The sequence below is a fragment of the Lampetra planeri genome, chromosome 37, assembly GCF_965212315.1.
Source record: "Lampetra planeri chromosome 37, kcLamPlan1.2.h2, whole genome shotgun sequence".
Taxonomy (NCBI): domain Eukaryota; kingdom Metazoa; phylum Chordata; class Hyperoartia; order Petromyzontiformes; family Petromyzontidae; genus Lampetra; species Lampetra planeri.
In genome coordinates, this window is record NC_136143.1 from 5,404,102 (window position 1) to 5,428,741 (window position 24,640).

Here is a 24,640-nt window from a genome sequence, read left to right on the forward strand (position 1 = left end):
TTTCTTAAAATGTTTGCATCCTTTATTTTTTAGAAGGTATTCAATGAAAAATGCATTCATACAATAACTCGTGCACAGAGGTCAGCGCATACCACCAGCATTTGCCAAAAAACAAACATAATTTATCTTGCAAAACATTGACCTTAAAATTTAAAATGACAAAATAAATAACTACTGTAATGCACTACAGAAAATAAATGTATCGACGCTACAACATTTTAAATAGTGGTTACGTTCGACAACTTAACAGAACTGAAATAACAACGGTACTGATACTCAACCAAACAAGCCAAGTGCTCAACGCCAACATCTTTAAATACGTGCCCCTGAATGCTCGAGTACAGTAAGCAAACTTAAAACAACTCTGCAAGTAGGGCCCTCCCGATGTGTTTTCGGGCTGTCCTGTACCGCATGTTGTTTCGCCATGATCTCAGAGTTTCGCATCACGTGCCAGGAGCTTCTTCAGCAACTGAAATCTTCAGTCATGCCCCCCCCTCTTCCACTGCTGGATGAAGAACCAAAGCCATGGTCAACTCTCGCCGCATTAAGAAGCTCCCAGCACGTGAAGCGATATGTCACACGAAACGCGGTAGAACCCGAAAACACGTCGGAAATATACAGCACAACCGTAATAAACCTACGTAGTAGACTCTGAAAGTAATAACTGCATCTATTTAAGAGTCTAAAGCCACGCAGTGGCATCAATTAATATGCAAGCTGTATTGCTCAACACCATCGTACGTGAACAAAAAATAATAGCAATCAGTTTCAAAGCAGTCTTGTTCAATATTCTTGCCGTTACATAAAAAATATAACCATGGCTGCTGTATGTATGAGCACATACATACATATGTATACATGTCAAGAAGAACTTGGGCTCTGTGTCACTCGACACCCTGGACACCCTTGCAAACGAGATGTTCCATCTCCCGGGATTGTCCAGGTAAAAACACTCAATGACATAAAAACTTTGCAGGAAGTTGAAGGTCCTTTCAAATATCCATTCCACGTTGTAGTTGGATGGCATCGCCCCTTCCAATCCACATCGCACTCTCGATAATTACCACCACTTCAACGACCAGGCAGCGACTCCTGCGAATACTGAACACGACCCTGATGTTTCATCGCAAGAGAAGTTTCCCACTTAACGAGTCAGGATTTATTTTGCGAGTGTAAAAATCCATACCGGAGTTTGGATATTCAGCCCAAAGAATTCCCCTTGAACTACATATTTCACAATCAATACATTGCAAAGAGGGGGCGGGAGGTGGGGAGCAGTTGCAAAGAACCCCCGCAAATCCGAGTTCGATTCCTGGCCATGGCTAATATAAGTGGCGAGTGATATCCCAATCAGTCCTTTCTCCTGCCCCCGCCCCGCCTTCACCAATTAGCATTGACCAGCGTGGGGAAATAAGATTTTTTAAAAACCTCGTGACTGACACTGCAAGGGGAAGTATTGATCCAGCAGTGGATGGACAAACGGCTGTAACACACTCAAGTGTAGAATTCAATAAACCTGACTGGCGCTGGAAACTTTTCAATAAAGAGTTCCATACACATCTAAGTACTTCTGTTGTCACTGTTACTCTACCACAGGGATGGTATATGACAAGGCCTACCACTTTAAAACATCCTGCAAACGAAATGTTTTCATTACTGCAAGCATCTTAGCTGCACTAATCGGGTGCTAGAGGGGAAATATGTTCGACCTGGCAACACTTTGTTTGTAATGATAACAAACTCGGTATCTTCTGCCACTGCAATTGGCCTCTTTAGTCCATGAGCCCTGACCAGATATTTCACCTGTTGGTGCCACCAAATGCGACATAACTTCAGTGAATTTCAATTGACTCATTTGGCCAATAACTACCATTTGAAATGAGTTGGTTATGAAAAAAAATCACACTTATTCGCCGTATAAATAAATCGGTACAACTAAAGATGCGCTTACCTTAGGTGATACCAAATTTTAGTCTGGCCAATGGACCTGCGTTAATCTAATCGGCAGGTGCCGTGTGGTGTGTCTGGCCAGTGAGGAAGAATAGCCCACAATACCCTCGTGAGGGGCTCTCGGGATATTCTCGGAGGGGAGGCCGTTCTGCCCAGCAGCGGCGTGAGCAGGCAATTGCAGCGCTGCACCTTTACACAACTTACTGACAAAAGCCAACGGGGACCCCATTTCACATAGCACACCCTCGCGTGTGGTGGGACACAGTGCGAGGACTCCCACCTCTTGTTGAGATATCCTGGCCATCACGGGAAGGAGGCCATAATAGCCTCTTTAGACGTGCCAATTCTCCGAGCGGACGAGCCAAAAAAATTTCACCGTTGACGGAAATGGCCTCCTCCACCAGAGAGGTGGCGGCAGTAGCAGCCGCAGCCGCCGCTACTCCTCTTCCTCCTCCTCATCTTCCTCCTCGTCGTATTCGGCGGCCGCCATCTGGATGAGCACGGCCTTGGGCGTGTTTTCGAAGAGCGCGGCACGGTTCTGCCGCTCGCCCTTCTTCACCCAGTGGCCGTAGATGCGGAAGGCGGCGCCGTCGATGAGACGCCGCACGGCCCGCAGCGCGTACGGGTCGCGCAGCAAGATCTCCGTGGTGACGGGGCGCACGCGCCGGTAGTGGTAGTACATGCGCACCGACGCCAGCACCGTCAGCATGATGGTCTGCGTGTGCATGCGTGTGTGTTGAAGAGGGCGGTGGTGTAAGGGTTAGCGTATATCGCACGGTGGCACGCGCAGTCAACGTCGGTGATGGCTATCTGGACTGGTCCTGGAACTCTAAAACTAAACTTTTTTTTCTTACCAGGTAAGGCCCACTGAGCCCTAAGAAGTGGCTTATTGTGTGGGAATTTATAGCAAATACTCAAAACGCACGTTTCTAAATGTGGAGAGAAAAACCGGAGGACCTGGAGAAAAATCTACTTCGTTGAGCTATCGTTTGTGGCTTCTGAAAAAGAGCGATACAGCTCGATGGGCCTTATCTGGTCAAATAAAAAAAATAGATTCTAGTTTAGATTTTAGTTCAGCCGACGGTGGCGCGCGCACCTTGAACTTGCGGTAGGGGCTGAAGTGGCGGACCTCCTCCACGTCGTACTGCTGGAAGAAGGGGTGCGCCAGGGCCTGCTCCGCCGTGAAGCGCTTCTCTGGCTCCACTACGAGGAGGCGCGAGATCTGACGTCGCGCATCGCCACGGAAACAACAATGGCAAGTGGTCGAGTCGTACGCGCGCACGTTGTACTTTTGCGCCGTACGTCGCCACCTGCGCTAATCGGAGGTGCGGCGGAAGGGCAACAAACTAAACACACAAAGCAGTTCTAAAGCTGAGTTTGCAAGCTAGATTTACAAGTGCGTAGCTTCAAATGGCTTCCCAATTTCACAATGTCGATGTAATTTCTTTAATAATGTAATTCCAGTAATACCGCAATTTACGTCTCCCCCTTTTACGTCGTTTAGAAAATACGTCGTCGCTTAATTCACACCACTACCCAATTTGCACCGCCTCAACCCCACACTCACATCGCCGACAGCATCATCGTCAGAGGTCGCAACCGGGTACCCGATACCCGTACCCTACCCGATACCCGGCTACCCGTACCCTGCCGGGTACGGGTACGGGTACCCGTTTGTGACCCTGGTGCGGCCGGGTACGGGTACGGGTAGGCCGTGAGTCACTGGTGAGTAACCGTTTGTCACTCATTTCGGGTAGGGTACGGGTAGGGAATGGGTACCCATTTGCGACCCTGGTGCGGCCGGGTACGGGTAAGGAATCAAAACCCGTTTGCGACCTCTGATCATCGTCCGTCCTTTCTCGTATCCGTCGCCTCTCAGCCTCCGCCTGCAGCTACGACCCTGTAAATTGCTTTGATTGACCTCGTTTCGATATTCGTTGTCGCACCCTTTCAGGAACGCATCCCCAACAAAAAAGGATGTCACTGTATTACCATCATCATCATCATCGAGCGAGATCAATCCACTGCTGGATGAAGGCCTCCCCCCAAAGCTGTCTCTCCACCTGGAACATTTTGCAATGTAATAATCCACCGAGCGCCCGCACACCAGAGACCACTTTCTTTGTCTTTGAGACGACTCAAAAGAAAGCTGTCTCTGGTGTGAACCAATCAGTTTCAAAGACAATGCAGATATTATCAGAGTATGTTTTTTGTTTGCATTTTGACCACAAGTATTGTGGTTAATGCAGACATGATTCCTTGTAAAAGGTTTCAGTTTGATGTTTTAACAACTTAACACCTGTTTTGTTGCCAGAAAAAAGAGGAAAAACCTATCATCATAATTAAAATGGTTGCAAATTTAATTAATTGAAAAACGAATGTCCCCCTAATGACAAACAAATGCCCACGTCGGGGTCCCTTCCACCCCCCCCCACACCCGGTTAAAATAAATTGCATTCCGAGACATTTGTTACATTTAGGGAACAATATAAAAGCGAGTTATTTATTTATTAGAATATTTCACCTGCAATATCCCTTGAGATGGAGCATCTCATTAGCGAGAGTGCCCAGAATGTCAACCGACGCAACGCTTGGCACAACAACAACAACAAAAACGAAAACAGCGTTCATCACAATCAGCGCGTCCAGGTGAGTGGCTTCTGCGCGTCGAATGCGGCAAAACGCCGTCTCTCCATGCAGGTCTGTCGAGCCACACGAAAACCCAGCAGAATCGACAACCGTCGACGCCATCCTCGAATCCGAGGGAAAGGAGACGGGATATGATGGGAGCGACGCAAGACACCAGCTGTTGTTGGATCGTACTCGACACCACGCACCCACGTACCAGGTCCTTGACGGTGTCAGACCGATCCTCCCACTCGGGCGTGCTGAAGTCGTACTTGCCGTCCATGATGAGACGCAGCATGGTCATCTGCTTGCGATGCCAGAAGGGCGGGGAGCCGGCCAGCAGCGTGTACATGACCACGCCGCACGCCCACCTGCCAGGTGGCGCCACACGCCATGAAACACGATGGTCAAATAATCCCCCCAACCCCCCCCCCCCCACAACAAGACGCACGGCATGGCAGTGGTTACTGGCCCCTCATCCAGCAGTGAATTCTGTCAATCGATCGCGATTCATGACGCGGCGTAATTCAGCAAAAAGCTGAAATGGAAGCGCGAATGGCAGAGGTCGCAATCGGGTACCCGATACCCGTACCCTACCCGATACCCGTACCCTACCTGATACCCGGCTACCCATACCCGGCCGGGTACGGGTACCCGTTTGCGACCCTGGTGCGGCCGGGTACGGGTACGGGTAAGGAATCAAAACCCGTTTGCGACCTCTGGCGAATGGGCACTGAATTTTTTTTACTTAAATTAATCTGAACAGAAGAGAAAATACATTATTTTAGTCTGGTCTGAAAAGCACAGACTGTCACACCGCTGACCCGAGTGGACAGACCGCTCCAGCGTGGACAAAAAGGGCTGTCCGTGTACATTACCACAGGCGAGCTCTTAAGACGATCGTGCTTACAGGTCGACCTCCTTGCCGTAGCCGGGGTGAGATTCATCCATGGAGCATTTGAGCAGCTCGGGAGAGAGGTAGCCGGGTGTCCCGCACAACTCTGCAGACACAAGCGGCATCGCCCACAAGTAAGTCTCAAATACGCCAAGTCTCAGCTCCCAAGGACTGTGCAAGTGTGCGCGGCTGCGCCTTCCAGCTCTCCCCCGGTGATTTCAGGTTGCACCGCGTGTTGTCCGACGTTTCGTTCCACGTGCTGTGGGAGCTTTTTTCAGGAACTGAGAGAAACGACGGATATGTATGTGTGTTGAACTTCTTTCGCACCGTACGTAGCCAACTGTGCTAATCAGAGGTGCGGGGGGGGGGAAGGACAATACACCTAAACACAAAGAGTTCTACAGAAATTAGTTTTCAATCTACCATCGCAAAGGGTACAGGTGCAGCGCTGCAATGTCCTGCTCACGCCACTGCTTGCGAATAAGGTCTCCCCAACTGGAGGTCGTTCGTCACCACCGCCTGCACCATTGACAAAGTGTTTGGCCTCATCATCCACAGTACAAAACAACACGTGGTACAACCCACATGTGTGTCCCTCTCCTCTTATTTCCCAACCCCCCCCCCCCCCCCCAAAATATAAAAACCGACGCTCTCACTCGTAATCCCGACGTGCGGTGCGTGTGGGACAGCGAGCACCAATCTCCTCCCCGTCTTTTGCCCCAGGAGTACCGAGTTCGGGAGTGAGGTTCCGGAGTTTCCGTACCCCCAATCCCCACGTCGCGGTTTGTGCTCTGTACCGGGGCTCCTAGTCCCGTGGGAAACCTCGGCTACCTCGCAAGCGCTCGCCGGGCCGCAGCTGGATGGAGAAGCCAAAGTCGGAGAGGCGGATGTTCATGTTGTCGTCCAGGAGGATGTTCTCCGGCTTGAGGTCGCGATGCACGATGTTCTTGGCGTGCAGGAAGTGGACCACCTCAAAGATGGAGCGCATGATGTTCCTGAGGCAAACGGCGGAGCGCACGGACACGCGGTTAGCGTTGGGAGATGCGATATTTAGGGATCAAGGGTACGGCACACGTGCAGGTTGACACTAAAATACCAGAGTACTCTAAAAAAAAAAACATTTCTCTACTGCGATGGACCACTGCCTGAACGTCACCTATCATAGATGTATATATGTTTCCTGTTCGGGCAGTGCTGTTGATGACGTGTGTTGGGTTTTGTAATTTGTACGTATGCCCCACTGCCAATGAATAATTAGGAAATAAATGTTCAGAAAAATAATCAACGTCTTGAGAAAAACGTCCTTTATTCAATAGCAGATCACTAATATGAGCCAAGAATGCCTGTGTGTAACGCGCGTGACATCACTCCACGTCGACCAGCCCCCCTCATTAATAATCATGAACAGGTGGGGTCCTCCACATAGACCCCCCCCCACCCTCATTAATTATCATGAACGGGTGACGTCACTCCACATGAAGAAGGTGGAGCAGAAACGAAATTTGTTTACGCGAATTAGCTTTCATTTTGACCTTTCTTGATAAAAGTAAAGCTAATAAAGAAATCATTAATATATGTCACGCTCACTCCGTAACGCCCTCATTAATAATCATGAGCGGTTGACGTCACTCCACATGGGGGGGGGGGGGGGGGCGCCTCCTCACCGAGAACTTAACCCTCATTAAAAAGCCAGAACCCTCATGCCACGCGAGCTCTGTAACACTATTGAGACGTAGAGGGAAAAAGGGCGTCATAATGAACATGGGATATAACCGTGAAAGTCTGTGTTACCGGCCTTACAAATGGCACACCAATGGATGCACTGGATATGATTTTACCGTCTGCTTTTCGCTTGAATGTCAGATTTACTGCAATACACCCATCCTTGGACGGGCTATTGGCTAGTGTTAAAATAATAATAAACATTTTACAGAGTGGCCTTCATGCAAAGACACCTCAGAGCGCTTTACACGAGACAAAATACCAGGTTAGAGGCCTGGTGCAGTGGTTAGCGCGCTTCGCGATAAACCAGGCGTGACACGTTCCAACCAAGTTTTCTATGGTGCAACCCATTTATATCGCTGGGTTGACAGGAGCTGGGGGATTTAATAAAATCGCGAACCGATTCAACTCCCGTGCCGGGAGATGGAGTCGAACCAGTGACCTCTGGAACGCAAGTCCAATGCGTTCACAGTTATCACCCGGAGTTCTGACAGGAATATCCACGACACGCCCCACAGTGGCCATTACGCGGCCGCAGTCGACTGTGCACGTAAAATGACAGGGGCGGAACGCCGTGCGTATTCTTGTAACGATTGAAAAAAAATTAACCCGTAAAAACAAAGTTTTTCACTATAAATCCTTTATATGCGTGGCATCTGTTTAATTTTATTACTCATTTCTGTTTTTCTTGAGTAAGAGTTTCATTTTTATCACATTGGTATTTTCAATTAAATATGAAAAAAAAAATTCCTAAAAAGTAGAACATTTTGGAAAAATGTTTTCACGAAAATAAATTGTCACGCACAACGAGTCTGTGTGCAAAATGTCAGCTCGATTGGATCACGGGAAGTGGGTTAAAAAACGACCGAAAGATTTGCACGGTCGTAAGCGCGCAAGCAAGCAAGTGAACTTAATATAAAGGATTTAAAAACGTAAAACAGAGGCGGGATGCGCCACTTACCTGGTGTCCTTTTCACTCAACGCCACTTTCTCTGTCAGGTAGTCAAACAGCTCTCCTCTCTTCATCCTGCACGTGCACACATTGTTTGCAACACGGAACACACGTGCCCATGAGCACGCCATGTATGTTGAACTTCTACCGCAACGTACGTAGCCAAACGTGCTAATCGGAGGTGCGGGGGAAGAACAAACTAAACAAGAAATGCAGTTCTAAAGAAATTAGCTTTTAATCGAGATGATTTAAAAGTGAATAGCTCTAGTGGCTTCCTAATATCGGAAGGAAGAGTATTCGAGATGGCCACAAAAGCGCATCTGAACTCGCGCGATGCGGTAACTATCTTCGTATCATGTCTAGCCAAAAGTCGCTGCGAGGATGACCGGAGTTCGTGTGATGGTTTATGTTCCTTGACGAGATCAGCAAAGTATTGTGGTTCATTTGTGGCAAGCACTTTGTGCGATGTGGGGGGGTTGGGGCCATGATATTTCTTGTAAACATGATCCAATGTGTTCGGCATCATGTAGGAGGAAACCAGAGCAGCTGGTGAAAACCCTCACAGATGAGACGGGGTAACAGTCAATGCTCTGCACAGATGGATTCGTGATGCAATTGGTGTACTGCCATCTCACAGCTCCCTTGCACCCCAAGCAAAACACATCTGGCATTTCCTGGCAATCTCCCAGAGCATGCAATGAGGTTTAATACTGACCGTGCCAAGAAGTCAGAGCTCCGACCTCACTTAGGATTGATTTGGCCCAGCAAGGCTGCTTTAGCAACATATGCCTTTTTTCCACTGCACGTCTGAGCCGTGCTGGTGCCATGGCGAGCGAGTATGGTGCATCTCGGCAAGATTCCGGTTGTTTTTCCACTTCAGAAGCCAAACCGGGCAGCTGAGGTCACGCTCAACGAATGAGTCGCGACGTAATGTAGACGTTGTGTCCTTGCAGTGCCGTGACGTCTAATGACGTCACACCGGTCACAACCGTGTCACACATAACAACGGAAATAATAAACTACCACCTCTAGCCCCACTTGGCTCCGAACCAGATTCAGATGTCTCGTGAGGTGAGCAATTCAGTGTTGGGTCCAATTTCGGCTCGGCAAATAGCCAGACGGTGTACCGCGAATGCCCCCGCGCTGGCCAAGCTCGGATGTGCCAGTGGAAAAGAGGTATTCAGCAGATTCACGTTCGGGGGGGGAGCATTGAACAACGTGTAGAGAGTGCAGCGAGGTGAGCGGTGACCTCTGCGTCACTCTAAACTAAACTAATTTTTATTTTACCAGATATAGCCCACTGAGCGATACAGCTCTTTTTCACAAGCGACCTGGCCACAAATGATAGCTCAACGAAGTGGCTGATCGTGTGGAAATGTATAGCAGCCAAATACTCTAAACGCGTGATGTTGATTCTAAATTTGGAGGGAAAAGCCAGAGGAGCCGGAGAAAAATCAACGCGACCACCGGGAGAACACGCAAACTAAAAATACAGGCGAAATAATAAAAAGAACAGAGCTGTCGGAAAGACAGCATCAAGGATGCTGTCACCCGAGGACGGCTGCTTGCGTTGTGGCCAAAACGTCGTGAGAATTTCATTATGTTTTATTTGTATTATTTTATTATTTCCCTTCTACGTGACTTTACCGAAAGAACCAAGAATATGAATCCCTGCAGTCACGAAAGCTTTAAATTTAAATAACACAGGCGTCAGTGTCGGGATCAAACACACGACCTCCTCCATACTAGGCGAGGTAGTTAACATCTGGCCACAGCGGAGCCCCTATGTGTTCATATTCTTAGGTTTTTTCGGTAAAGTCATGTAGCTAAAAAAAATTTAATTTATAAAAGTAAAATAAAAAATAAAATAAAAATCACGACGTTTCGGAGGCAACACAAGCTTCCGTCTTCAGGTGGAACAGTCACAGTACGATAGCTGTATCAAGTGAGAGAAATTACAAGAAAAACCGTATTTTTATATATATTGGTTGAGGGTGGGAGGAGCCAAGGTAGGCCCTGAATATTATTTTTGTGAGGTTCGGTGCGGCTGAAGCACGCTGTTAGGAATGAGCCTTTGTTGTCTAAACTAGGTGCAGATGATGTAAAGGTGCGTGTAAAAAGGACTAAGGAAAAAACCTAAGAATATGAATCCTTGCAGTCACGAAAGCTTCAAATCTAGAACCCCTATGTGTTGTAAAAGATGATTCAAATGTCACTCACAGGTCAAACACCAGGAAGAAGAAGGTGCTGGACTCGTAGGCGTCTATGAGGGTAACTGCAAAAGAGCGAGGAAGGAGTGTCACAGGAGGCAGCATACTTCACCATTTAGGGTCAACAGAATCTCAAGGCAGTTGTCAATAACACCACCATGAACAGGAACATGTCTCTTCTTGGTTCTTTCGGTGAAGTCACGTAGAAGGGAAATAATAAAATAATTAAAATAAAACATAATAAAATAATTGTCACGACGTTTCGGCCACAACGCAAGCAGCCGTCCTCAGGTGAAGAACAGGTCTGTCGGAAAGACAGCGTCTGAATGAACACCATGTAATGGCTGGCACCACCAGGCTGGTGGTGTTCATTCAGATGGTGTCTTTCCGACAGACCTGTTCTTCACCTGAGGACGGCTGCTTGCGTTGTGGCCGAAACGTCGTGACAATTATTTTATTATGTTTTATTTTTATTATTTTATTATTTCCCTTCTACGTGACTTTACCGAAAGAACCAAGAAGATGAATCCCTGCAGTCACGAAAGCTTTAAATCGAAAAGGAACATATCTCTTTAAGTAAAGTACTGGAGATAACGGTGCAGGAAAATGACCCTTCATCGTACCAGAGAGATAGGGAGAGGTCAGATTGATTTGAGTGAATAATAGTTGGGGATTCTACTGCACAGCATGGGGCCCCGATATAAATTATATTTAATAATGTGTCTAGATGAACAGTCTCAACGCGTGTGACGGCATGGCGTGTCGCCACTGTGATCCGGCAGTTAGAATCCCAGGTTCGAATGCAAGGGGGTTGAGCGCTGCCATTCAAAGAAAACAAAAATGCACATTGTGGTGAATGCAGCAACTGTGATTAAAGCAGGTGCTGAAGTTGAGGCATCGATGGCCTCCATTTCAGTCACCAAAGACTCCATGACAACAACAACAACAAAACCCTCTCAAATCGATGTGTCTGAATTCCACCTCTGAGAATTGACGATATGGGTTTGACACTTTCTCTCTCTCCGTAGCAAGGTGGATGGTCAGGTGCTGCCTCCTAGTGTCGCCAAGAGAACAAATGTAGCAATTTCCGAAGCGATTCCGTTGTTTTGTACCTCCTGCCACTGTAATTCGTATGTATGTTGAACTTCTTTCGCACAGTACGTAGCCAACCGTGCTAATCGGAGGTTCTGGGAAGTACAACAAACTAGCACAGGGACATATACTGCTCTACAGCAGTTCCGAATGGATTCTTCAAACAGGACATGACCTCCAGAACATCTATTCTTATTACCCACATTTTCGAGTTACTATCGGCATAGACTCGCCTGCATTCATGCTATATTTTTGCATTGTATCCCTTCTAGAAGATCATTAGAATTCATGTCACTCACTCGCACGGTTGTGATTCTCTACTGCGTATGCATGAGATGGCTGAACCAGATTCATCACTCAAAGCCAAGAAAAACTTGAAAACTTGTCACTTGGTCTCCTAGAACAACGTTTAAAGCCACCGATCTTGAAAAAAGTGGCCTTACCTTCCGACTAATTAATATCAAGGGTCTGGCATTGAAAACAAAAACTGCTGTTTTTATCCAAGCCAGTTTTTCTCTTAAGACTTTTTTTCTACAACTTAGAATCGTCGCTATAGCAACCGCACATTCCGCATCTATCCGTGGTCACTTTGTATGTATGTTGTTGAACTTCTTTTGCACCATACATAGCCAACCATCGCGTTCCCTCAGCCACTCATTCAAGGTCCAATGAAGGAGCTACCTGGCTTTTTCTTGTCTTGAAGATGCTCGACCATTTTAGAACTACACCTGGAACGAGTGGCTACCTCCTCTATAAGTGGTGAAATAAGGAGTCAGATAATTACAGCAGGGGCCAAGTATGATCCATAGATTACATCACATTGCATTGTAAATCACGGATCTCTCTCTGGGTGTGTGGGTCTCTATGCAGGGATATAGGTATTTTACACGAGTCTCTGGGTGTCTTTGTAAGTCTGTATGGGGTCAGTGCGAGTTTGCGTGTCCAATGCGAGTCAATGGGTCTCTCCCGTCAGTCTAAGGGTCACTATATAACTCTATAGGGCTCCATATGAGTCTACGCGAGTCTCCGTCTTAAGTGGGGAACTAAGGAGTTAATTGTGACCTCAGCGAAGTACAATCTACCACTCTCACCACCAACCAATCACTCTTGTGCAGGAATCTGTTTGGTAACCCAAGACACCACCGAATGGCTTTACAATTTCAATGCACAAAACGTGTTTGTTGCTTTTAATATCCCTATACAAAGTATTAAAACAAAATAATCCACGTTGGAGGATTTCAAACAGGCAGGCACAATCTGCCCTTTTCTCTTGAGTACGGTACACAAAGTCTAAATTACTTAGCCGAGCTAAATATGTTTTTAACGGGTTTGCACTGTCGATGATAAACAGGTAAAGGTGCACCTCTGGAATTCCCTGCTCATGCCACTGATGGCAGAGGGGCCTCCACTAGAGAGAGCTCGATACAGCCTCTCGACGAGTTATTTGGCCTACTCTTCCACGCTTGCCAGACGTCTTGAAAAAAGTGGAAGTGCCCCCACTTCATCCATAATGCAAGCAAGCTGCCCATCGACTGTGATGATTTACAGGATGGGGGCTCATTCTCTTTGGTTTATTCGGTAAAGTCACGTAGGTAAAAAATAAAAAATGAAAACAACTAAATTCAATCATGACGTTTCGGGCGCAACACAAGCGTCCGTCATCAGGTGGGAAAGCATGGCCTGCTGCTGATGCAGACTGTTTTAAAAACAGTATTTGCAGGCACGAAAGGTTCAAATCTAGAAGGATAGGGGCTGTAAATGTCACATTGCTGGGATGATGGGCCTCATGCGTCAGCCGACTATTTTTAAGCGGCTCGAACTTTGAATGATCCTCAGATTGCCACATGTACGTGGAATTGAATCCACGTAGATGTGGCAACGCGATGGCACGGGTCTCGCTCTCAAAGAAGGGGCACCCTCAGAATCGCTACATTTTTCCAACGCCATGTATTCACTCCAATTATGTCATCGTAATCCGTATCACAGATGCGTGTGTTTTTTAACAACGTATCAGTATCCCTCAGGGGAGCGGAGTGGCGGCGCAGTGGTTAGTGCCGCTGTGACCTCGGCAACGTACAATATGCAGGAACATTTATTTACCCAGGAAAGTCTCAAGAGTCTGAAGATACATTTTCAGAAGTGTCCTGCTAACTTTCACTGTCGGCGGAATATGTTTCCACGTATTTTTACAACTGCGCAATTTGCTTATCATTTTGTTAAATTTGGTTAAAGTTTTGCTCGCTAAATTTCCGGCTGCGGCTAACATCAGTGGTGACTGGCATCTGAGTCGATCCTGGCCCTCCCACTTCACCAACCCGCACTGACCAGAGTGGAGAAGTATAGTCAAACAACCCCCATGACCGACATGGCCTGGGGAGGCCCTTCATCCAGCAGAGGATTTTAAATGGCCTTTTAAAATTGATATCATTGTTTTACAGTATCTCTCCATTGCTCGCATTCAGAAAAGCATACTATTTAAGGTGGACAGCTGAGCTGTTAGACTGCCACCGGATGAACATAGCACTGTGTGAATTTGCATAATTGGCAGCAACTTGAGAGTGGCGTGGAAAAGTAACGGAGGACAGAGGCAATGTAAGGCAAACCAAAGCAAATCAAATCGCCCCGAGTGAGCCCCATGCGTCGTAAGGTTGGGCTGCGAAAGCGGCCATGTAATGGCAGCACAGCAATAGATTGAATCCATCTGTGCAGAGGTTTGAGTGTTGTCCCCTCATATTTGTGGTGGGATTTATCCCGGGTGCTCGTTTCCTCCGGCCTGCTGAACACTCATTAAATGGCACTTGGGCTGAACATCTACTTCATGATGGTACTGCAGAAATAATTGATATGATTAGTCAGAGTCGTATTTAAGTCAATAATACAGAAATTAAGTTTGCATAATCCAATATATATTAAAAAAAAAATCTGTTGCAGGTTCAGTTACTGTTGACGAAAGGTCTGCTGCGTAATATCCACGCTTTCCTGGATAAATAAAAGGGCATTATTAATTATTAGCTTGGAGTGGTTGTTTGTGGCGTGGTAATACAAGTACTGTATTAGTGTGAAATGTGAGCTTGCGTGTACTCTTCTATGAGCGTACACATTCATATGACCCTGTCTATACCCGCAGCTGAGCAAGCAAATGCGGACGAGCACATCAGCTCCTCACATTGACAACAAAGCTCATCATCATCATCATCATTCTCCAAGGTCAATCCACTGCTGGATGAAGACCTCCACGAGCCTGTGCCATCTCTTGCAATCCTGCAATGTGACAATCTGCCTAGCACTTGCACACGAGTTGATTTCATCGCTCCATCTCCTGGCTAGGCATCTTATCGAATCAGTTCCGTTCCTTGGCTACCACTGCGTCATTATTCCTGACCAATGGCAGTCATCCTCAAGGCCATATAATCATAATTATTATTATTTGGGCTTGGGGAATGGGACAAAATGTTCAATCGAGAACTCAGAGGAGCAGAGCTCAAAGTTCCTCATATGCCGGCTTGAAGGGGTGAGAGCCTGGACAGGTGAGAGCGTCGATGGGTAAGAACCTAACAGGTGAGAACCTGAATGGGTGAGTCTGAACAGATGAGAGCCTGAACAGGTGAGGGCCTGAATGGGTGAGAGCCTTGAGCTGCCACTTGAAGGTGGATGATGCTCGGATGCTTCGACTGCGCAGCAGGAGAGAGTCCCAGACGGCTGGGGTGGCTACGGAGATACGCCGATCAGCCATATCCTGTACCGGTTGAACGATGTCCTTAACCTGTTCTCTAATCCCTGTGCTACTCCTACTGTGCCTCAGTGTAATTCCAAGCGTGCGTGTCTCCACGCTTCTTTGCACACCTTTCAGCTTTTGTTCCGTTTTTTTGTGAATATGGAACGGGCGACGACCTCTGCACAACCAGTGCAGTGTGCTAAGCATTACACCACGGCAGAATCCCTGAGTAAGGATAATAAACGGAAAATAGCCACTGTGATTTATTAATACAGTGCTTGCAAAGGACATCCGAGGGTAAGCGACGCTGCCCGTCTATTTATTTATTTATTTCAGGCCCGTTGCATAACAATAGTCCGCGGGAAAGTATTCGCTCGCGAGTACAAATTTTGGATGTTTCATTGTCCATGGCTGAGTAGCGTACTGTAGCTGAGACTTCCATGCTCGTGCTAGGTCACAAGCAGTTTTGCAACTTATATAATACGCTTACCACGAAATATATAAATAGCCGATGGCACTTTTAGAATTCGCTCCAGGGTTTTGAGTGACAACACCACGGCGTTGAACGCAAAGTTTCGGCTGTGGATTTGATCTCCCGGAAGAGTTTTATTGTGGTTCTTTTTTTTTCAGGTATGTGCTGATGCATTTTAGAATCAGAATCTTTATTCATCCTGGAAAAATCTGATTAGCTATAAAGTTATTTATCACAGATGTCCAGTCGGGGCGGGTCAGAAAGTGAATCATCCGCTACGATTATAATTAGATGCAAATATAAATGTATTTCATGCCGTGGTTATCAAATCATAAATCTATGTCATGATATCTGTACTGGATCTGGGTCTTTCCCCCACTGTTCACCATTAAACCCGCCATTGACCAGCTTGGTGAAGTATGGTCAACAAACCCTCATGAACGACAAAAATGGTCCGATAAAGGGTTGGAAATTATTGCCATTATTATTATGACAGGAATGGAACTTATCCAAGGACATCCGCCGGGGAGATGGAGTGATGAAATCAGCTTGTGTGCACAGGTGCGAGGTGGATAATTACATTGCATGATCGAGATTTTTATATGGCTGATGATGACGAAGATTATTCAATTAGGATTATTTCCTAATTGTGTCCGCCTGTCATGGACAAATAGCTAGTAGGTGTCCACTGCACATTTTATCATTTGTTTCCACTTTCCTCTGTCTTGTGCCAGTGTGCTCAAGTAGTGCCACATCTTTCTGGAACAAATCTGTCGTCGTCAAGCAATTCTCTGTTAGGTTTTCCTATATTTCCGGTTCCTTCCAATTTTTCCAAACAACATACTTTTAATTCTCCTGTAGTTGTCCATCCTACACGTGTGTCCAAATAGCGCCAGTTTCCTTATCATCACTGCCTGCATCATCAGGTCTTCCTCTATGTGCAACCTTTTTCTTACTTCTACGTTGGTCACTCTTTGGGTCCAACTTAGATGCAGTTATCTTTCTGCCCGCTAATCTTGCAACGGTTACCCCCTTGGACGTTTTTGGTGACGGTGTGAGATTTTGAGGCTTGAAGGTTCGGTGGGAACTCACTGATGTGGGGGTGTCCCGAGACCGCCTTGAGGATGTCCACCTCCTTCACGGTGGAGCTGTAGATGTCCTCCAGCTCCTCCTCGCTCAGGCGCTCGGGCGTGATGTCTATGATCTTCACGGCGAAGTCCTGCCCCGTGCGCTTGTGCACGCATCTCCGCACCACGCTGCTCACGCCACTGCACCGCACGGACACCGTGAGAACGATGAGAAGCAGTTCGTAACCACGACGCGAATAATCAAATCGGTAAATAATGACAAAATTCATAACAGAAAGTTAGCGCGAGTCGCAAAATAATTGTTATGACTAGCGGCCCATCATCCTTTGAGCGTGACCGTCCCTCCCTTTCTCCCTCATTCCATCCAGCGAGCAAAACCTTTTTCGAATATAGTATGATATGATAGCACTGCTGCTCCACAGTGGTGCAGACAAAAATAAAAACACAAATTACAGCCCTTTCAATCCACTCCTGGATGAAGGCTTCCCCACACTGTCGGCATCCATTAAATTCTTACAAAGCCACAATCCCATCTCACACCTGCACAGGAGCTGATCTCTCACCACTCCGTCTCCGTGATGGTTGTCCTCGTGGGTGTTCCTTTATAATAATCTGTCACCAGTCTAGTCCATCGGCAATCATCCCTTCTCGTGTTCTAAAACGTGTCTCTGCATTAAGAATAACCAGTCAGGTGGCTCAGTGGTAGTGTGGCTCACAACCAGGAGGCAACTCCTGAGTGGAGATTGACTCAGCCCATCATCCTTTTGAGGTCATTAAAAGGAGTATCGCTTTGTGGGGAAGTCGACATGGCTTGTCCTATAGAAAGCCTTGCCTCTGTCATAGCAATGTGGAATTTACTGCAACTGGCTGAGGGCTGTCAACAGATGAGCGATGCCTCAATGCTCAATTGAGCAGGAAATCACTTTCACTTAAACTATTGGGAATAGGACTGCATCATAAATGCTCGTGAGCAGAGAAACAAGGGGTTAATTTGGGCAGATTTTGTTATTTATGTGTAAGTGACATTATGTTATCTGTCTCACTCATCTGTTGGACAACCTAACCAAGTTTCCTTCCCAGTAAGGCACTGCATTGGTTTGTTTACAGAACAATGCATCCCGATTAGAAATTGAGATTAGGAACAGCACGCACCAATTTCCAGGCCATTATAGCCACTCGTGCACATAACATGCCTACCTGTGATTAATCAGATGGCAGGATAACCTCACCACCATGTGCTATGGGAGGAAAAAAAAGGCCTTAACAGACTGTTGCGGCAAGTACTGTCAGCGAGCACCGATGAAGGCTGGCATGGCACACGAGGGCAAAACTTTCGATTTAAAGCTTTCGTGACTGCAGGGATTCATATTCTTGGTTCTTTCAGTAAAGTCACGAAACTTTACCGAAAGAACCAAGAAAATGTGGGCAATAATGTTTATAAATTCAGCATAGGGGACCATTTGGCCCGTGGGACCTTGTGTAGGTGGACCTACCTGAACACTCAAAAGCTACGCCACAGATCCCACATCAAGTCACAGCGGAACTCAGCCGGCGAGCAGTGGGCCCAGAACCCTTTGGAGTGCACGAGCCGATTGGTGTCTGTTGTCTCTCCTGTCTAAGAGGCTACCTCGGGCCTAGCTCAGTTATCTCCCCTTGTCCAGCTCACCTGCCGAGGACCTCCTTTGGTTCGTATTTGTCGTTGAAGTCCTGCGCCGCAACCGGCTCTGTGTGATCGCCATCGGGAATGGCGAGGTCACGCGTCATACCTGCACACCGGCGTCTTCGACTTCACCTTGGGAAGGAAACGAGAGGAAGGGGGGGGGGAAACTATTACGCACACACACCACCCTTCTGTCGGTCCGCTGCTGAATGGTGGCATCTACGCACCACGTGGATAGTGAATGAAAACAAATATTCACGAAGACAATCTCACGCAGTTTTAGACGTTTGTAAACTCTCTTCCAGTTCCTCTATATTTAGTTGAGTTGGCAATAAGGTAGTTTTGCAACATGTAAAAAAATCACAAAACGTTTTGGTAGACAAATTTTAGGTACTCGTAGTATTTGAACCGAAAAATGTCACGGGAACATATAAACTGCACTACTGCACAGTATATACTGTATCTCAGAAAAAAATTACTAATATGAGCCAATAATGTGTGTCCCGCGTGTGACGTCAATCCACATGAGGCCCACCCCAACTCATTAATATTCATGAGTGGGTGGATTTTTACACTAACGCAGAGGAAGGTCGAGCTGAATAAAAAAATTGATTACGCAAAGTCGCTTCAAATATGACGTTTCTTTACAGAAAGTAACAGTAAAAAATAAATCTACGCAGCACAGTGCTACATCCGTGCGTGACGTCTCAGTAAAAGATGCCCCCCCCCCTTCATTAATATTCATGCTCGCGTGGAAATAACGCACAAGGTCGTGCACTCCACATGCAGCATCCCTCCCCTCATTAATAATCATTAACAGGTGACGTCACTCCACATGCCGCACCCCTCCCCAATAACCATGAGCGGGTGACGTCACTACACATGCCGCACCCCTCCCCAATAACCATTAGCAGGTGACGCCACTCCACATGGGGCAACCCCCCCCCCCCTCATTAATAATCATGAGCTGCACAATTTTTCTATGGGGCCGTCCATAAATGACGTCACGCACCTGGAGGGGTCAGACATTTGTGACGACGTGACGGGGGGCGAGTGAGAAATGTGACGTCACATCAAAATGCGCAACTTTAATTAAATATAGAATTGCTATGACAACACTAATTCTTATAACACTCTTACATCAGAGTGCAGCGACACATTAAATACGCATTACAATGACAATAGTTTAAAGCGATTTGAAGCATGTTTTATTTTCAAAATGGAAATATGGTTTTGGGGGGGGGGGGCAGAGCTTTGTGACGTCATATTTGAGGGGGGGTCTGACTTTTTGTGACGCCGTGTGACGAGGGGGGGGGGGTCAAAAATCGTCCAAAATCGCGTGACGTAATTTATGGATGACCCCTATTGAATAGTTCAGATGCAATGCAATTTCAACCCGTCCTTGGACGGGCAAAAAAGTTAGTAATAAATATAATCATGAGCCATGGTTAATATACGGGAATTGATCAATACAAAAATAGGAACGAGGTGGTTGAAAATAACAGCTGCCACTAAGGAGGCAGTGGGGGAAAATTTTGAATTACCCTGTTAATTTTTACACTAAGTTCAATAGACAGGAATTGTATGCCGTGCATAGTATCGAAAAGTACTGTATACAACTAGAATTCTTTGTAAATCCACTGCTGGATGATAAACACCACTCCACGGCCGTGTCGATCAAGCGAGTAGTACAATATGACGATATCTTCTTGGTTCTTTCGGTAAAGTCCGCAGTAAACATCGTGCTGAAGTATCGTCATATTTCGATTTAAAGCTTTCGTGACTGCAGGGATTCATCTTCTTGGTTCTTTCGGTAAAGTCACGTAGAAGGGAAGTAATAAAATAATAAAAATAAAACATAATAAAATTTTATTATGTTTTATTTTTATTATTTTATTACTATTTATTAATAAAACATAATAAAATTGTATTGTTTTATTTTTATTATTTTATTACTTCCCTTCTACGTGACTTTACCGAAAGAACCAAGAAGATTAATCCCTGCAGTCACGAAACATAATACAATTTTATTATGTTTTATTTTTATTATTTTATTACTTCCCTTCTACGTGACTTTACCGAAAGAACCAAGAAGATGAATCCCTGCAGTCACGAAAGCTTTAAATCGAAATATGACGATACTTCAGCACGATGTTTACTGCGGGTTGGTGAACGCAGGGCACGCCGAGCAAACGCTTCTGATATCACTCGCCACTGATGTTAGCCGTGACCGGGATATGGAACTCGGGTGGCTGTGTTGATAGCACAGTTGTTTGCTATGTAGCCTGTGCCAATTATACTACACATGCGCACAAACACAAAAATCCCCGTGTAGGATTAACACACTGTTAGCGAGCACCTATGAAGGCCGGAACGGCACACAAGGGGGTGTGGGAGTAGCCAGCCCCACGCCCGGCCGCCTTTGTCTCCCTTATGGCAATGTTTAAAAACCAGACCAGGTACTCAATTGAGGCTAAGTTGACATAGGGGAGAAGGCCGAGGACCGGTTTAGAAAATCGTCACCGGTTTTGGCCGGGAACGGGAATCGAACTCGTGTGCTAACCGCTGCACCACCGCTCCGCACATGTACAAAGATCCCCCGTGTAGCCTCCACACACTGTTGGGGCAAGTGCTGTTCGAGCGAGCACAACAACAGCCCCTTTAAAGTTGCACGTGCATTCAGCACGACCTGCTGCTTGCTTGCTTGCTGCTGCTACTGCTGCTGTTGTTTGTGTGTTCTCCCATCGCTATGGTTTCAAAAAGGGCCGCAACAAAGTGTCAGAGAGAGCAAGTTATGTAATGCACAATGACCTCGTACCTAGGCAACCGTGCCAATCGAATGTGTGCTGGGGAGAAAGACAACAAACCAGAGGTTGCAACCGGGTACCCGATACCCGTACCCGGCCGGGTACGGGGGGTATCCGTTTGCAACCCTGGTGCGGCCGGGTACGGGTAGGCCGTGAGTCACTGGTGAGTCACCGTTTGTCACTCATTTCCCAACGTCTTGTCTCTTCTCACAATTCAAGTTCCTAGAATCAACCCACCCGCTCCTGCAACATGGCTTCATCCCAGAGGTCGCAATCAGGTACCCGATACCCGTTTGCGACCCTGGTGCGGCCGGGTACGGGTAAGGAATCAAAACCCGTTTGCGACCTCTGCAACAAACCATGTTGAACTTCTTTCGCACCGTACGTAGGCAACCGTGCTAATCGGAGGTATGCGGGGAACAACAAAACTTCAACACAAAGAGCAGTTTCTCAACAGTGTTCAGTCGATCATCGCAAAGGGTAGAGGAGCAGCCCCGCAATTGCCTGCTCATGCCACTGCCGGCGGATAAGGTCTGCCCCCGCACACAACTCGTCACCACGCACCAGCCACAACGTTGGCCTAATCGTCCACACGTCGCTGTTAGATAGAATACACGCGAGTACTCACTTTACCCTACCACTCGCGGTGATGGTGATGATGGTTTGGGTGGGCAGAGACAGGGAGAGAGGTCTCGGATTCAACTCGGCGAGAAATCGAAATCGAAAGACCTCTTACCACCACAAATCCCCTGTTGGTTCCGCTGAGTATCACACCACGTGGCAGCAAACCCTGCATTGCGTAACACGAAACACGGTAACGTGTATTCGTCTCAAGGGTTACACTGCGATGGATACATTATTGAACGCGGGGTCCAACGCTGAGCTTCCGCGTGGATTGTGTTGACAGTGAAGAACGTCACACAAGAGGGCAGTGCGGGTACATTCTGTGACTTGCCACGAACTTAATGGCTAAACGTGCGAACGTAATAAGTAATATTTAAAATTACTTTTTTAACAACACGCTTTAATTAAATGTACTAGTAACGGAAGAACTCCACGACTCCAGGAAGTGGCCCCGAGGCTTGCCATAACGTAAGGGACAATTAGACCCAAGCCGAAACATAACATGAAAAAAGAATGTTTAAAAATATGTATTTAAATTTGTAATGATATAATATAGTATTGTCAACAGTATGACATAACTATAGCAAGTTTTCAGTCGATACCACATTGGGAAGTGGGTTAAAATTGAGTTACAAGATTTGAGTATACGACAACAACAACGACAACGCCAACAACGACAACAACAACAACGACAACAACGACGCCAACAACGCCAACGACAACAACGCCAGCAACGACAGCAACAACAACAGAGTTAAATAAAAGCGTGTACTGTAATAATAACGACAACAACAACAACGCCAACAACGACAACAACAGCAACGACAACAACTGAGTTAAATAAAAGCGTGTACAATAATAAACATTCACGCCGCTCACGGCCACCAACACCGGCAGTGACGATAACCGGAGGGCACCGGACCTCCCCTAGGTAGACTCGGCCTCAAACGAGTACCGGCGCGTCCGCAAAACATCGCCCCACTCTTGGGGAGACAAAGGCGGCCGGGCTTAATAGGTGCTCGCTAACAGCACCCCCCACAACAATCTGTCTGTGACAGGCCACACGGGGGATTCATCGTTTGTTTCCATGCAAATCGACTTTGTATTGCGACTATCCAAACGTATAACAATGTAATGGTGTTCAAACACGGATCCTTCATTTAAATACGTTGTGTTTAAAGTATATTGTACTGCACAATGTGAATACATCACGGTATGTGCGATGGAAAATTACTGTAGTGCCATGCAAACTGCACCTACGTACGGTGCGAAAGAAGTTCAGCGTACAGTACATAATGAAAACCGACTGTACAACGCATACAGATGGCGAGGAGACAGTGCAAGCAGGCTTCAGCATCATCACAATACCATTGCAATTGTACCCAAAGCACACGACTGGCTACACTTAGCGCCTCTTAAACATCTAAAATAATACAATCGGACTCACCTCGAGAAGAATCAGCCCGTGTCGGATTTGGCGAACAAAGATTAAGAACCTGCTTCTCTCTTGCCCGCAACAACAACAACCACCACCACAACAACACAGACACAGAGAGAGATTCCACACGGATCTCGTTCTATGCGAATCTCTCTCCTCTCCCTCATTCAATGCCGGCTACACTCCCCCAACAATCCCCCTCGCACGCAGTCGTCCTTCACACAGCCCGCCCAGCCCCCACCTCCTCATCCCTCACTCCACCCACACCCCCTCACTCCTGCCCCCCTCCTCTTCACTCCTCCTCCCTAACTCCTCCTTCTTCCCCCACCCACCCCCCTCACTCCTCCCCCACCCCCCTCACTCCTGCCCCCCTCCTCCTCCTCCTTCCCCACCCACCCCACCCCTCCTTCTTCCCCCACCCCCCACTCCTCCTCCTTCCCCACCCACTCCACCCCTCCTCCTTCCCCCACCCACCCCCTCACTCCACCCACCCCCTCACTACTCCCCCATCCCCCTCACTCCTGCCCCCCTCCTCCGCACTCTTCCTCCTTCCCCACCCACCCCACCCCTCCCCCTCCCATTTCCCCCACTCCTCTTCCTTCCCCACCCACTCACCCTTTCCCCCACCCACCACCTTACTCCACCCACCCCCTCACTCCTTCCCCCACCTCACTCCTCCCCCCTCCTCCTTCCCCCACCCACCCCTCACTCCTCCCTAACTCCTCCTCCTTCCTCAGCCACCCTCTCACTCCCCTTCCCCCTCCCCCTCCTCCTCCCCCCGCAATGGAGGCTCCGTGCGTCACAGAGCACGATGATGATGATGGTGGTGGATAGGGGGGTGGTGGTGGATGGGGGGGGTGGAAGTCTCCGTCGAGAAGACGAGAAACGCGATCCGCTGCTTATTTTGGGCTGCCCACTCAGTTCGTGCCTCTGGTTCTGCCCGAGTTGAGGAGCTCTGTGCCCGCCCTCTCTCACAGCTACAAATGCTGATAAACTGAACAGAGAGAAACAATTAATATTACAAATATTACATAGAAAACGTAGGGGGGACATAGACATGGAGTAGGGAGAGGGGGGTAGAGAGGGGGGGGGGGGGTAAGGAGTGCAGAGCGTGAAATCTTTCATTTAAAAGGGGGTTAACATAAAGCAAAACATAAAAAACGAAATGATGAACGAAGCAAAGTGCCGACTACACCGAGCATCTTCTTGTTTCCTCTGATTGTAAAAGAAGAGATATAGCAAGATGCCAGGATGTGTGTGTGTACCTGTGCTTTGATGTTGGCACAGTTGGGGGGAGGCACAGGTGGTGCATCTGGCAGTCATCTCAGTCAGTCAACCCATGGCACCACCAGGGTCTGACCCCGTGCCCTCCTGCCAGCGGGCGTTC

General features: G+C 47.4%; 1 protein-coding gene across 4 annotated transcripts; it reads right to left on the reverse strand.

Moving 5' to 3' along the window:
• On the reverse strand, nt 1-23,466 carry PHKG1 (phosphorylase kinase catalytic subunit gamma 1). Of its 4 annotated transcripts, none has more exons than XM_078611852.1 (10): nt 23,263-23,466; nt 18,391-18,516; nt 16,729-16,904; nt 10,368-10,422; nt 8,157-8,222; nt 6,305-6,468; nt 5,489-5,579; nt 4,796-4,949; nt 3,047-3,172; nt 1-2,665 (listed from the first exon to the last, which is right to left on the reverse strand). In XM_078611852.1, the coding sequence occupies exons 2-10, from the start codon at nt 18,486-18,488 to the stop codon at nt 2,387-2,389; spliced, it is 1,209 nt and encodes a 402-aa protein (XP_078467978.1). In that variant the 5' UTR covers nt 18,489-18,516; nt 23,263-23,466; the 3' UTR covers nt 1-2,386. The 4 variants fall into 4 exon arrangements, with proteins under 4 accessions (XP_078467978.1, XP_078467979.1, XP_078467980.1 ...); XM_078611853.1 differs by lacking the exon at nt 23,263-23,466 and adding an exon at nt 21,928-22,165; XM_078611854.1 differs by lacking the exon at nt 23,263-23,466 and adding an exon at nt 21,820-21,917.
• Nucleotides 23,467-24,640: the final 1,174 nt, after the last annotated feature.

What these genes read in the sequence shown, in the direction of transcription:
- PHKG1 (XM_078611852.1), bottom strand. Translation starts at nt 18,488, where the DNA reads ATGACGCGTGACCTCGCCATTCCCGATGGCGATCACACAGAGCCGGTT. An exon ending in GCCCGGCGAGCGCTTGCGAG is followed by an intron (nt 5,580 to 6,304) that starts GTAGCCGAGGTT and finishes TTGTGTCTGCAG; the next exon opens with AGTTGTGCGGGACACCCGGC. An exon ending in CTGACACCGTCAAGGACCTG is followed by an intron (nt 3,173 to 4,795) that starts GTACGTGGGTGC and finishes GCGCGACGTCAG; the next exon opens with ATCTCGCGCCTCCTCGTAGT.